Genomic DNA, 14398 nt, shown 5'->3' with positions numbered 1-14398 from the left:
AATCAAAATAAGTGGAGCAGCATTAGAATAATGAAAGTGGGAGAAATGAAAGTGCCAGGGACTGTAAAGATAGGCACATATTAGGAAGATCAGCCCTTGAGATCAGGTTATTTTTCTTAAAGCTAGAGAAGCTACAGCTCAAGTGGTCACAAAGGGTTCTGGGTAAATAGCACACTCCTTTACCAGCAGAATTCATTCTTATGCTTGGCTCTCACTTCTCTAGTTGTAAAAATTGGAATAATCATTGCCATAGCTCTTGCACAGATGAAAATAGTAAGGATTATAATGTATTTTGCAATCTGAAAGCCATCTTAAAATGATAGGTATTCATAATGATCGCATGCTATGTGCAGCAGTCTCTTGGAGATTCATTTGAACTAGGGCTCCCTTAACAGGACATAGATGATGAAATATTCCATCCTGGAATATGAGAAGGAAAAATGTGAAGCCTGCTGACCTATGCACTGTTAGGAATAGGCTCCATTGAACTCCACGGGACTTACCTCTGAGTAAGCATGCAATGACTCAGGCTACATAGGAGGCAGTACACATCTCTGTACATATGCAGAGTGCCTTTCCTTCATCAGTGAGCAGTTAGAGCCAAGGCTCACATTTCTGGGATGAGAGGGCTGAGTTTCTTGTTCAGAATGTATGTGTTTAAGGCAGGTTTTTAGCTCCAGCACCTTTCCCTTTTGAAAGTTAATATCTGGGGGCTTCTTAACCAGATAATGTGAGTTATTGTGTAATGGTCTGAATGAGGCAAAGGCCTGTTTGTGACATAGAAAGCTCCATTCCAGCACCTTGTAGGTCTCTGAAATGTCAGTGGTCATCTTACAGAAGTAATGGTCACTGTTATTAAGAGCCACTATACAACTGAAAGTTCAGGACTACCATTAAGTAGTAAATCATATTACTCATATATTGAGAAATGCTATTTCAAAGGCAAAGCGCTATGGAATAAATACACTTGGGTTTAGCTTTGAGACAATGGAGAGCTTGTGTAAAATGGATACAAGGTGAAAGTAATTTTTAAACTTTTATTTTCAAAGAGTTTTGTGACCCATTTTGGCTCCTTTATTTGATATCCTTCCATTGCTTTTTTGATTTTTTTAAAAAAAGACTCTTACAATTATATCAGGTCCAGGAAAAAAAATCCCTGCTTTCCACAAGAGGGTAATTGTGTGTTTTCATATAAAAAGAAGACTGAGACATATGTGACGTTAGGAGTGCCTATTGCAACCCTATTAAAATGGCTAGCAATCTCTTTCTCTCTCTCCTCCTTCCCCACATTCTACTAGCATACAATTTGGCACAAACATTTTGAGGTCAGATATTACATGTGCTTTTGTTTTGTTTGTCAATAAATAGTAGGACTGTCAATAGCTATCAGTCAGGATAGCTAAATGAAACTTCCATGTTCAGAGGCAGCATGCTGTTGATTATCAGAAGGCTGCCAAATGCCTCTAGGAAGCTCAAACATGTGGCATGAAGGCAATAGCCTTGCTCTGTTCCAGGCACTTGGGGAAGCCTATTGCACGGAGGTCACACTTGCAAGTTTCCCAGAGGCATTTGGCCAGCCCTCCTTGGAAGCAGAATCCTGAACTGGATGGACCTTGGGTCGAATACATAGGACAGCTATTAACGTTATATGCTTGAAGTCTTGTGATTAGGTGACACATTTTTACTTTTATTATAAAAGTGCATTCAATCTTAGTTACAAAGGGGGGGGGGAAGTAGAATATTTTAGCTTCTTAGTGTCTCCTGTAAAGCAAAATGTAATACATGATTGCAACAGAAAGGATGTCAGTTGCATGAAATTTGTTGTTGTTTGGTCGCTTAGTTGTGTCCGACTCTTCGTGACCCCATGGACCAGAGCACGCCAGGCACTCCTGTCTTCCACTGTCTCCTGCAGTTTGGTCACTCATGTTGGTAGCCCCGAGAACACTGTCCAACCATCTCGTCCTCTGTCACCCCCTTCTCCTTGTGTCCTCAATCTTTCCCAACATCAGGTTCTTTTCCAGGGAGTCTAAGGACCCCTGACAGTTAAGTACAGTCGTGAACGACTTGGGGGTTGCAGCACTCATCTCGCTCTATAGGCCGAGGGAGCCGACATTTGTCCACAGACAGTTTTTCCAGGTCATGTGACCAGCATGACTAAGCCACTTCTGGTGAAACCAGAGCAGTGCACGGAAACGCTGTTTACCTTCCTGTCGGAGCAGTACCTATTTATCTACTTTCACTTTGATGTGCTTTCGAACTGCTAGGTGGGCAGCGGCTGGGATTGAGCAACGGGAGCTCACCATGTCATGGGGGTTTGAACTGCTGACCTTCCGATCAGCAAGCCCTAGGCTCCCACGTCCCTTGAAATTAGAGTACTGTATGTTAATTAGCTGCCCCATTCCACCCTTGCAGTGCATATGCTGCTGCTCTCCCCTAAACTAGAGATCAAGGATCCTATGTTGTTTTCATGTGCAATTTGTTTGAAAATCTACACACACACACACACACACACACACGTGTGTGTGTGTGTGTGTGTGTGTGTGTGTGTGTGTTAAGCAGCTGGCACATTGTACTTCATAAAATCTGCTCTTTGGTCTCAGTCAGTTACATGATAGCAAAGGACAATAGCAGCATTAGTTTCAAAATTGCAGACAGTGACTTGCTTGACAGCAGCCCAAAGAGGAGTCCTGTCCCTTAAAAGTGAAGCAGGGAAGGCTTCGTAGTTCTGTCTGTCTGCCAGAAGAAGAACCCCTTCTCAATTTGCAGCCTGTGAACAAGACGCCTGCACAACTTCACAGGAACCAGTCAGGTATCAGTCAGAGCCATTTCATTGTTTGAAATGGAGTTCAGATGGCATCGCCCCACCACCACCCTGACTAACTTTTAAAAGTCTTGCTAAACCATTCAGACACCAATGCCCGCCTTCATCTGTTTCCCCCTCATGCTGCCAGCCTTGCTGTGTGGCAAGGCTGGCCCTGAATGGGCCCAAATCATTCAAAGGTTGTTGCACGAGGAGAGCAGCAAGCTACTGTTGCCACCTCAGGCAATGTTGTGTACATAAGGCTAGATGTCAGGACATAAAAACCAGAGCAACAGCATTGTCACCAAGGGCTAATTCACAGCTGCATCTCTGTCATTCATTGATTGTGCAAGACATCAAGTGATGACCTGCATGTGCGAATGGAACATCAGAGGTTAATTGTCAGACAGACATTTCTTGCTACTCAAAACAATAGCTTTCAGGAGTCTGGTTGTTTTCTGATGACTATAAACTCCACTTCTTCCCCTTTGGTACTTAAATTAAAAGCCAAAGGAAGGACAAAAGGAACACCATCTATTGCATACAACCTGTACATCTTGCCGTCATTCTTCCAGTACTCTGTAAGTCAGCAGTTCAGTCGTGTCTTGGGCTCATCAGCCCATAACTTACTATTCCCTTTCAAATGCACCAAGGCCATTAGATCTGGAGAAAAGTCAGATTTAAATACATTTATCTTAATAAATGGAAAAGCAAGTGTTGCTTAAAGCAAATATTCAGTGCATGCGATGTTGACATCAGATTTATTTGCAGGACTTAAAAGCTGGCCTTACTTAAATCTGTTTCAGCCGTGGATCAAATGAATTTGGTTGTCCCAACCTGCCCCCCAGTGAATCAAAGTCCACATCACCAACTCACAGCATCATTTGTCACAATTGGCAGTATCTGCTCATGAGAAAATTATGTGAGCATGGGCTGCAGAGTAGGCTTGAGGTGCATTATCAGAGCTGTATGGGGAAGCATGCAGAAGGCTTGCCCTTGCTCCAGCAGGACTTGCTCTACTTTACTCTTGTTTTCATAAGGCCCAATAAATATCAAGTTAAAGCTGAGAATGAGTTTGAGCTCATTTAACTGTGCTTCTGTTTTGCCATTCGTGTTCAGTCACCTTTTCAAAAGTCCCAAATGTGTACTCCAAATCACTAGTGTGATTGTCACATTCTTTCGCTGTCTCTCACTCTATCAGATACATTATGAAAATGACTTTTGCATATTAACTACAAAAACTAAGGAACTGCTTCATGAATTTCCCAGCTGAATTGCATGAGAAACATTAACATATTTGGTGATTCAGAAAGGTGGAGCGGGGGGGGGGGAGTAAAGACAGAGAAAGCAATAAAGACTTTTGCATATTTGTTTTTCTGACTCAATCAAATATGCACACAAACCAGGAGGGAAATGAGTGAAGGAGGTGTACCATAATAGTGTTTATTTCACAAACTGTGTCCCTGTTGGTATAGGGATCCTATAGATTTGCCCATACCTTACTCCAAAGTTCATCTTCTCCTGTGCTGGGCAGGGTACAGGCAAGGCTGTCTTAAGCATATCCGGCGCTGTGGTGCAAAGATCCCTCCGGTCTGCCCCCACCCCTGTTTCCCAGAGTTGTTGACAGGCTTGTGAGGCAAGCTGCACGCCCGCCAGCCATATGGCAGGTGTGCAGGGAAAGGGGAGGCCACCGGCAAAGCCACGTAGCTCCCCCACTCGCTGGGGCGCCCCTGAGAGTCTGACACCCTGGTGCAACGCACCACTAAGCTCTATGGGAAAGACGGCTCTGGGTACAGGTGTAGAGCCGATCGGAAGGTGAACTATTTGAATCTGTGTAACGGGGGTGAACTCCCGTTGCTCTGTCCCAGCTTCTGCCAACCTAGCAGTTCAAAAGAACACCAGTGCAAGTAGATAAATAGGTACTGCTGCGGCAGGAAGGTAAACAGTGTTTCCGTGCGTTCTGGTACCCGTCACTGTCCTCCATGCGCCAGAAGCAGTTTAGTCATGCTAGCCACATGACCTGGAAAGCTGTCTGTGGACAAACACTGGCTCCCTCGGCCTGAAGTGAGATGAGCGCTGCACCCCATAGTTGCCTTTGACTGGACTTATACCTTTAGAGGGATCAGAAGATCTCTTAAACATAACAAGTATTATTGGGTAGGCTCTTTATAACATTAATTGCATTAAACTGCATTTTATTTGTAAATACAGATCTAGTAACAGATTAATTACCCTTTAACCCATTTTAACCATGCATTTTCTGCACATTTAAATTTGTTACAGGGTGGTAAAAGGTCAAGTTTCTTAATTTTTCCATGCATGTTTGAATGGTGAATTGAGCTTCTATGAGTCTTTGAAAGGAAAAAGCAACCCATTATTTTTCATATTATTTTAGTTGCTCTGGGTTAATTCTCTATACTCTAGTCCTAAGTACTGTATACTGACTGGTATTTAAGTCCCAACTGATTATTCAGAAGGTAGTTCTTGCAGCATGCATGCATGCAGGGGTTTTAAACTTTTAAAGATGCCCCTGTAGCTATGCCTTTAACAGCATTTTGATCACCAGACATCTCCCTGCAATGGAAAGCTTCAGTTGCTGATTTCTAGCCAGTCTGCTGTTAAGAACTGCTGTTAAGAACACAAGAGCAGTCCAAGCCCCCACCCCCGCCCTTTTATCATTTGGCCACTGTACACTGAAGGGGTGAGTTGGGTTAGTGTCCTGGGAAGAGGACTGAAACTTGCTCCACTTCACACATAAATCCCCCCCCCCAAGCAATTAGCTGGATCAGTGTCATGTAGCCCAATCCTGTTCCCGTTTACTCAGAGGTAAAACTCAGTGGAACTTGGCTAAGTATGCAAAAGCTTTCAGCATTAATCTTAATGTCAATGCATGCGCACTCCTCCCTGCATAAGTTTACTGATTCTGAGAATGGGCCCCTTTAGGCTTCCTTTACAATGCAATATGTAAATTGGTGAATCAGTCAAGTTAGTCTCCAGTCCCCAACCCAAGTAAGCTAGGGACCAATTAACATGTTCCTCCATGACCTTTTGAGACCATGGCAGCCATGGTGTTTCACTGACCTGTTGCTTCTGTCCACACTAAGCCTGTTGTGTATTTTGACCACCACTAGACTGAACTCAGACAAATTTACTGCTGGCGCTTGATCATAACCCCAGCTATTTTGAATGGCTGCAGTCAGGAATCAAAATCGTCTTTGCTGTGTTGTGGGTGGTGGAGTGATTAGCTTTTCTTGCTGACCCCTCCCAGCTTTTAAAGTCTAGAATGTCTTTTTGCTCTCTTTTGACTAGAAACACATTGCCTTGTTGTGCTGAGTGCCTATATTTCATATCCCATTAGTTTTTAGACAAATTTTAAGATGAGCCAAAATTCCTGAGAAACAGCAAAAGGCATAGCTGCCTTGTTGTCTTTCCTTTTTAATTTGTGCAGGTTTGTGTCGAACAGATCAGACCTTAAAAAAAATCTGCAATATCATAGTGTTTCCTTTCCTTTAAAAACAAAATGGGGGAGGGGAGGAAGGTTTTTTGGTGTACGTGTTAAGGCAGCGTTTTTCTTTGCGAGACCTTGCTGTGAAGTTCTAATATGTCACCATTCAAATGTCAGCATGCTGTTGGAAAGGAAGCTAATAACTTAAACCTTTGAGAGCTGCCAACAAAAGAGGTAATTCAGATTGTGGAGAGAATGCCATTGTGTTCTTAGGGGAAATAGATTTCCAGAATGAAACATGCTACTTGGAAGCATTTGTCTTTTGTGTGTGTGTGGAAAGGGGCGATGGGGGGGGGGTGTAGATTATAAACCTAAAAGATGGTTTGGCTAAGATAGCTCTTACTTTGGAGAACTAAAGGAGGAAAAGGGAGTTGACAGAAGTGGGAGTGGAAACTCCAGAAGCCCCAAATCTCTACTTTTATGGGGAAGGTGCGTAGCTAACAGTCAGCAGCCTGCACATTGTATGATTAATGCTTTTTTTCTTAGAGCTTTTGCTTTTGGAGAGGCAGCCACAATGTGGCCTTAGCTTGTTCTCTAGAAATGTCATGTAACATACAAATTCCTTCTGTTTATCCCAACACCACTCGACAATATATGACTCTGCTTCTTCAGGTGGTTGCGCTACTGCTAGTATTAAAAAGAAAAACAACAATGCTGCATTTTTAAAGGTGGGGGCAGGAAAGAAGCAAACAAACCTGGAGTAATGCAATACTCTTCATTAAGGTATTTGTAGATCCGCCCCCCCAGCACATAGTTGTGGTCAGGCTTTTTCTGAGAAAAGAAACAATTGGGTTTTAGAGCCACCTACTGGAGCTATGTAAGAACTGCGTGCACATACAGTCAATAGTTTTGAGCAATGTGGATTTTTGCCATTGGTGTGGGTCGCTGGAACTTCTGCCTTTTCCCTACAGTCTCCGAGAACTTCCTCTAGGTCGACAAGCGTTCAAAATAGTTGTTTCTTTTGAACCCCCCTCCTCATTGTTGTATCCTCCTAGTATTAAGAGTTGTCACAAAATTATTTTTAAAAAGTAAAGGCTTTTTGAGTTGATAAATGAGCAGAGGTAGCCAATGCTTTTAGAATTAGTTCAAACATCTTATTTGAACATTTGTCTTTTATCAAAGTCCCATGAAAACTGTTCTCCATAATGCAGGTTCTGAGTGAAACAATAAGGTAGTGAGCTTTTCTTCCTAAAGTCATCTTTTTATAGGCCTTTGGGGATCACAAATAAGGTTCTCCTACCCCCAAAGGGCAGTCAGCAGGGCTGGGACCAGTGAGGTTCTCCTCTGAGCTCCTGGGCTCTCAGCCAGTGCCCCACCTGCCCCACTGCTGGAATTAGCTCTGATTTGGCTGTCCTTCCTATTCCTTTTGAGAGCATAACCATCAGGTTAGGCTTCCTTCCTTCTTCACTACAGGCTGCAAATTCAAATGTGCAAATGATGCTTTGATGTTTGATGGGGCTGTTTAGGTGGAGTTTTCCTTTTCACACAGGAAGCCAAGACTGTGGTCCTAGGTATATCTACCAGGACTAACCTGGAAATAGAAGCTTAACCAAGTAAAGCTGTGCAGAACGATTCTGCACATCCCTGTGGGTCAGGTTGCATAGTAAACTTTGAGTGATATCTGGCTATGTGCTTACCCAAGGCGTTGCAGTTGTTCTTTATGATTAATTTGGTGTATCCCGATGCTTATAATACAGACTGGATTGTCGTTCTATTATTGACTTCCTACCTATTTGTCCAATTAAATTATCACTCACCCCCTGCTGGTGTAACTAGGAGAAAAGTTGATTCTTGTGTGTGGTGTGTATTTTTTGTTTTTTTTTTAAGGCTGTATTTGAATATACCTGTCTTCTCAGTTGGCACTTCAGTAAGGAATTTTATTTTTCAATGAATTGCCTTTACAGCCCATGTTATAGGAAGATTTGTGAATTGTCAGCAAGCGTTAATAATACTTTGCTTGTCACACAGCTTGCTCATGAGCATATTTCTTGATGGAAATACAGCTTTCTTTGCATAGGAATAATAGCTATTGGGATAAATCTTCTGCCAGATTATTTTGGCTTCAGGACTGCTACTGAGCAACACTATTTGTGCTTCTGGCCCAGTGCTGTCCACTTCTAGTTAGCAACAGCAATCCAAGGTCTCAGGCAGAGGACTTTTCCAGCAAAATTGGTTGATAGGTAGATACCTGAGATCCTTTTTCTACCTGAAAGTGCAGGGAACTAAATGAGACGTTCTGCATGCAAAAATGTGCTCTACCACTGAATTGTGGCCACTCCTTTTACACTGTGCCACCAACATGGCCAATATGACCTACTATTTTTGCTGCAACATATATGTAGAAAATACCCTCTTGGTTATTGTGTGCTTCTTGTCACTCACTTGCCATTCTCTCTGTCAGATATATTACAGAGTGGTGAAAGACATTGAAGCTGGAGAAGAGCTCCTTCTGTTCATGAAGACTGAAGACTATTTACATGATCCTATGGCTCCAGACATTCATGGTCAGCAATTTCTTATGGCAGATTGTCAAATAACTTATACAGAAAGTTCCCTAATTATGGGCACTTAAAGCAAATTTATCCTCTTGCATTGGTCGAAGGCCACTGAGAGTAATGACTGATTTGCTTTACAGAGGAGCGTCAATATCGGTGTGAAGACTGTGACCAGCTGTTTGAGTCCAAAGCAGATCTTGTGGACCATCAGAAATTCCCATGCAGCACACCTCACTCAGCATTTTCGATGGTGGATGAGGAATTTCAGCCAAAGCTTGACAAGGAGAATGACCTCCATGATATGCATGACATTCAAGAGTGCAAAGAATGTGACCAAGTGTTCTCTGATGTGCAGAGGTAGGAACAGGCATATTTTAAAAGAAACAAAACATACATAAAACCATATTAAAAATATAATATATATGGTAAAAGGTAAAGAACCCCTGGACAGTTACGAAAGATGGAAATCAATCTTGTATTTTATTTCAGAAAATTTATTTTTATTTTAAAATTTTAAAATATTTAGTAACTGATGATCATTAGAGAATTCCATAGTGGTTTACAACTTAAAAATAGCTAATAAAATTGCCAATAAGAAAACATAAAGTAATTCCAAAAAAAACTAACAATAAGCCAACAGCAGAAAGTGAGGAATTACAACACAGTAGAGGATAGTGTGTAAACCAGTTATCAGGTCTTGATCCATAACAAACAAACAAACAATTTTTTTTACAAAAAATGTTTTTAGAAATAGAGTTCTAGAATTTTGGGGTTCTTGGTCATGTCTAATACAGATTTCACAAAAAAATGGAAGGGAACTGATCTCATGATCTCAAGTGTGTGGGGTGGGGGGGAGCTCATATAGGAGGAAATGTCCCTGCTGTGCTCAGTGAGTATGCAATGCCTAGAGAGGTCAAAAGCTACAAAGGTGGCAAGATCTACACTTCCAGTGTTGGTGGTGATGAAAGAGATGCACTTTGAGTATTTGCTAAAGGACAAGGAATAAATATGTAAAAGTTGGTGTTTTAAGATTTATAGCTGCTGTTTTAATCTAAATTATTTTAAGTTCCAGCTAATTATGAAGGCAGTGTCTGGTTTTGAAAGTCAGTGCACAAACAGAAACCATTTTCAGGCCAGGGTTCTCTTGGATAAGTGAGCACATCCACTGTTGGGAAACTACAATATCACTGCAGCAAAAATGCAACCTTGAGGGAAGATGTCTGGACTTTAGGAACAGATGGATGACAACTCTGCATTACTTGTGCTGAGAAAACTCTTCTTTGGGGAAGGCCTTTAAGGGTATTAAAGGCTCAGAACAAAGGCCAGAAAAAAATATCAGCAAAAGACAAATCATAAATTGCTCTGCCACTGAGAGGGAGAGGGTGAAAAATGAGAACCGTCAGCCTGGCTGAAAAACATTTAAATTATTTAAAGTCCAATACATGACAGAAACAGTTCAAGGAAAAAGAATATAGAGAAAATATTCTATTTCAAAAAAAATGTTCAGGTGGCAATTGGAATTGTTGATATATATGCAAGCTGGTGTATGTGTAATTAATAAGGGGGCGGGACAGCCAAACACCATTTTAAATCTGTGTTGTGGATTAATGGTGGAAGTAATAGTAAATTACATGTGAAATATTATGAAAGAAAACAGTAACATTAAATAAGACGAGAGGCATGACTCATAGCTACACATAACAGTGACAGATTGGATTCTACAGCAGATGCAGAATAATATTACTTATTTATTTATCTGGAATGTTTCTAATCCTGCTTTTCAATCCAAAGGCTCTTAAAGCAGCTAACACACATTAGAAACACAATCAGTCCAACTAAAAATTACAAGGAAATGAAACAGAGTGGCAAAATATGTTAGTATCAAGTCAGGAAAAATCTAAAAAGCTACAATATAATAAAAATTATTTTATATTGTAAAATAACATTTAAAAATGTAAAGGCCTGACCTGTTGCCCAAAAGACATTAAACTCTCATGTTTTGGTTGAGTCAAATAAGATATCGCTGCAAAAGCTATATGCCACTGGATCAGTAGGCAGTGAGAGCCTCTCTTTCTAGTGTATCATCTCCTAAGGGGCATTTCATATGTTGAGAAAAGACGTAGCAGTCTATTGGCTGAGTGTGCTGCACACACACTGAGAGGTTCTTACTCCTCCAAGAACTGCTTCTAAGGTTTGATTCACTGAAGCATTTGTAATATGGGATAGTCAATACGGATTGAGTTTTTCACTAAGTATGTTGAACCAGTCTTGTGAATAGTCCAAATTAGCAGCCACACTTCTTAACAACTACAAAAAGTGTATATTCTATTTAGAGTAAGAAGAGTCCTACTGGATCAGACCAAGAAGGCCCACCTAGTCTGCCAATCTGTTTTCACAGTAGTCCACCAGTAGTCCCATAGTTTCCTATGGGAAACTCACAAGCAAGATATGCATGCTCTCCTGCTTGTGTTGCCCAGCAGCTGGTATTCAGAGGTACATCGCCTCTGATCCAGGAGGTAATACATAATCGCCACAACTAGTAGCCATTGATAACCACCCTCTCTATCACACCCCCTCTTATGTGTCCTTTTCCTAAGCAAAAAACATTGTAACCTCAAAGTTTATTGATTTCAATAAATCTACTCTGACTGTGACTAACATTGTGCAAATCCTATGGGTGATATTCATCGTAGGAGTGGAGATTCTTATTCTATGACTACTTTGATTCCCTGAACTGAAATAAGTTCCTCTTCCTGAAATAGGCTCCTGTCTCTTCACTTCTTGGAACAGGAAAAGGTCTATGTAGTTCCAAAAACCTTTAGTCACCATCTCACCGAGCCTCCTCTTCTTGTATCTTTGCAGCTTAGAAAAGCACATGCTATCGCACACCGAAGAGAGGGAGTACAAGTGTGACCAGTGCCCCAAAGCCTTTAACTGGAAATCCAACTTGATACGCCACCAGATGTCCCATGACAGTGGGAAGCATTATGAATGCGAAAACTGTGCCAAGGTACAGTGAAATTGTAGGGTGCCTGGAATTTTGTATACGCATCGTTGCTTATGATATGTAGAGTAACATTTTGAGCATCTTAGGACTGGCTTCAGCACTGAAGCACATGATACCTCATACGACATTTCCACTTGACTGGACCACTTCAGGCAACAGGTAGGGGATCAGATTTGAAAGCTTCTCTCATGTACAAATGATTCCCTGCATATGTAAGGCAAGATGCCCACAAGAAGGCTAGGTTAGAACCTTCTCCCTGACATTTTTGTGCGTGCTTGTTTTGTATGTGCTGTAACGTGTTTTTGTTAATGTGGGGGAGCATTCAAAATTGATTCATCCATCTGCAGCCTGAAATGTTTCAGTGCATCACATGAAGCTGCTGATAGTGACATCTAACTCAGAGCTTGGTACATACTTTGCATGTATGGGGTCACTTTGATGTTGTAGGCCTGGGAGAGCACACCTGCCTAAGCAAGGGGTCTGAAATCCATTGATGGTTTTCAGTCAGATGGACTATTAATTCTTATCTAACATAACAGAACTATTAGTATACCAACAGGGAAATGTAACTGATTGAATGCCAGAACTACTTGTGTGACTACTGAAACTAGGATTTGGGGCTTGTTGGCACACTGTTGTATAGAGTTTTGGGGCAGTTAAGCCATTGTGTTGTGTCAGCTGTTTACTCTCATTGCTTGTACAATATAACAAAAGGGAAATAATACCATCCAATGTACAGCTTTTGGGAGCAGATTCTGAGTGAAAAATCTGCATATATGACATTGTAAAAGACAAATAGCTCATGCTGTCATGCTGTGTCATGATATTGACTGTCTGCTCTTATATGTAAACTGTTTTGAGCACAAATCTTTTTGTGGAAAATCCAGCATAAAATTTTTTGTTTGTGCCTACGGTTTCAGTGCCACAACTGAAACATGAGGGGTGGATGGGTGAGCGTGGCAGAAACTTCTAGTAAATTTAATAATTATCACTTGGTCTTATTGATGACATTGTTCTGAAATATATTTGAATAGCACTGCTAAACATGCAAAGTAAATGAAACTGCAGAGATGTTTTAGTACTTCTACACATTTTCAAACCACTTTGAAACTGGTTTAACCATTATGGCATCCTCCAAAACCCCATGAGATTTGTACTTTTGATGGTTAGTTGCTAGAAGCCCCTAGCTTCATCACAGAATTTAGTTTACAGGGTTTCTTGTATGGGAGCCAGGGCACTAAAATGTGGTTGACGCTGTTTTAAGTGTGTACTGTAGACAGGCCTTAAAAGTCACCTCTTCTATCTTTTAATTCACTTACATAACTGAACTCGCATAAACTATTTTTAAAAAGCCAACTTTTGCCTATTCCATATGCAGTGCCTCCTGGTTTGACTAGAGTCTTATGCAATTGCTGGTGCTGTTGTTTTTCCTTGTTTGCATCAAAGTTTCGTGTTTAATCAGTACTCATTTCCTAGCAGGTTTTCACGGACCCCAGCAACCTCCAGAGACACATTCGTTCGCAGCACGTTGGGGCTCGTGCGCATGCTTGTCCAGAGTGTGGTAAAACTTTTGCCACTTCTTCAGGCCTCAAACAGCACAAACATATCCACAGCAGTGTCAAGCCTTTTATATGTAAGTCTCCCACTTAACCGCTAAGCTTCTGTGTCTGTCTGTTTTTTTTAGCAACATGCGGAATCAGATAAACATGCCCCCATTGAAGCATTAGCAATCCCAACAGTCTTTAATCAGACAGTTCCCAACTGTCTTTAACTGGATTGTGCCTTTAATCAGAAAAATAAAATATTGTGTTGGTGGAAAGTCTGGAGCCATATATTGCACTGACAAGCAGTTTTCTTATTCCTATCAACCTCTGTAGTTCTGGGACTTGCTCAAGAAGTGTTCGGGGAGGACTTGTCTTATTTTAGGCAGCAGAATTATTAGAAATTTAATTTCCAGTCTCAACATATGGTCTTCACTCATTACTTTCCCCACAAGCAGATATTCCATCAGATTTAACTGTAGGAAGTTAAATAAGATTTAAGGAACATAATTTAGGCTGCAATCCTAGACACGCTTAACAAGAGAATGAGTCCCATTGAACCCAATCGGGCTTACTTGTAAATAGGATTATACTGCCAATTTATTGTTCTATGAATGCATGGGAACCCTTGGTCTAAGAATAATTATCTGCAATCTCCCTGGTACATAAAGGGCACCTTGCAACAGATGCATTTAAAATTCTGCAAAGCTCTGCATATGGTGTCCGTTATGTGACAGGGAAACTGGGGTCACTTTCCCATGTGGCATGGCTGACTGAAGGCCTGCCACTCCCTTTCTTTCGCTGTGTATGTATGTGTCTATGTAGAATCAGCACTCTTGTCACATTTCATTTCAGGTGTATTCCTCACTACCAAATTGGCACAGTGGTTGGTTATGCATGCTTCTTTCCTCACACTTTTAATTTTATGTTTTACAAAATAAATGCTGAATTTGTACAATATGCTTTCATGCACACCCTAATAAATGTGATCCTATGTGCTTAAAAAGTGCATGTGCCAAAACAGGATAGTGATAGTCTGGTTTGTGCTAG

The 14398-nt window shown here is 41.2% G+C and overlaps 1 protein-coding gene across 18 annotated transcripts in view; it reads left to right on the top strand.

Moving 5' to 3' along the window:
* Positions 1 to 14398, top strand: part of MECOM (MDS1 and EVI1 complex locus) — a 259851-nt gene that overhangs the window by 199915 nt on the left and 45538 nt on the right. For 13 of the 18 annotated variants that reach the window (XM_033150599.1, XM_033150604.1, XM_033150614.1 and 10 more), the window contains exons 3-6: positions 8707 to 8809; positions 8941 to 9157; positions 11663 to 11810; positions 13284 to 13440. In XM_033150599.1, coding sequence (XP_033006490.1) covers positions 8761 to 8809; positions 8941 to 9157; positions 11663 to 11810; positions 13284 to 13440 — 571 coding nt within the window. In that variant the 5' untranslated portion in view covers positions 8707 to 8760. The remainder of the gene's footprint in view (positions 1 to 8706; positions 8810 to 8940; positions 9158 to 11662; positions 11811 to 13283; positions 13441 to 14398) is intronic. The other 5 variants (XM_033150607.1, XM_033150605.1, XM_033150615.1 and 2 more) reach the window with 1 other exon arrangement.

Source organism: Lacerta agilis, chromosome 5 (assembly GCF_009819535.1).
Source record: "Lacerta agilis isolate rLacAgi1 chromosome 5, rLacAgi1.pri, whole genome shotgun sequence".
NCBI classification, from domain to species: Eukaryota; Metazoa; Chordata; class Lepidosauria; order Squamata; family Lacertidae; genus Lacerta; species Lacerta agilis.
This window is presented reverse-complemented; position numbering and strand designations above follow the sequence as displayed.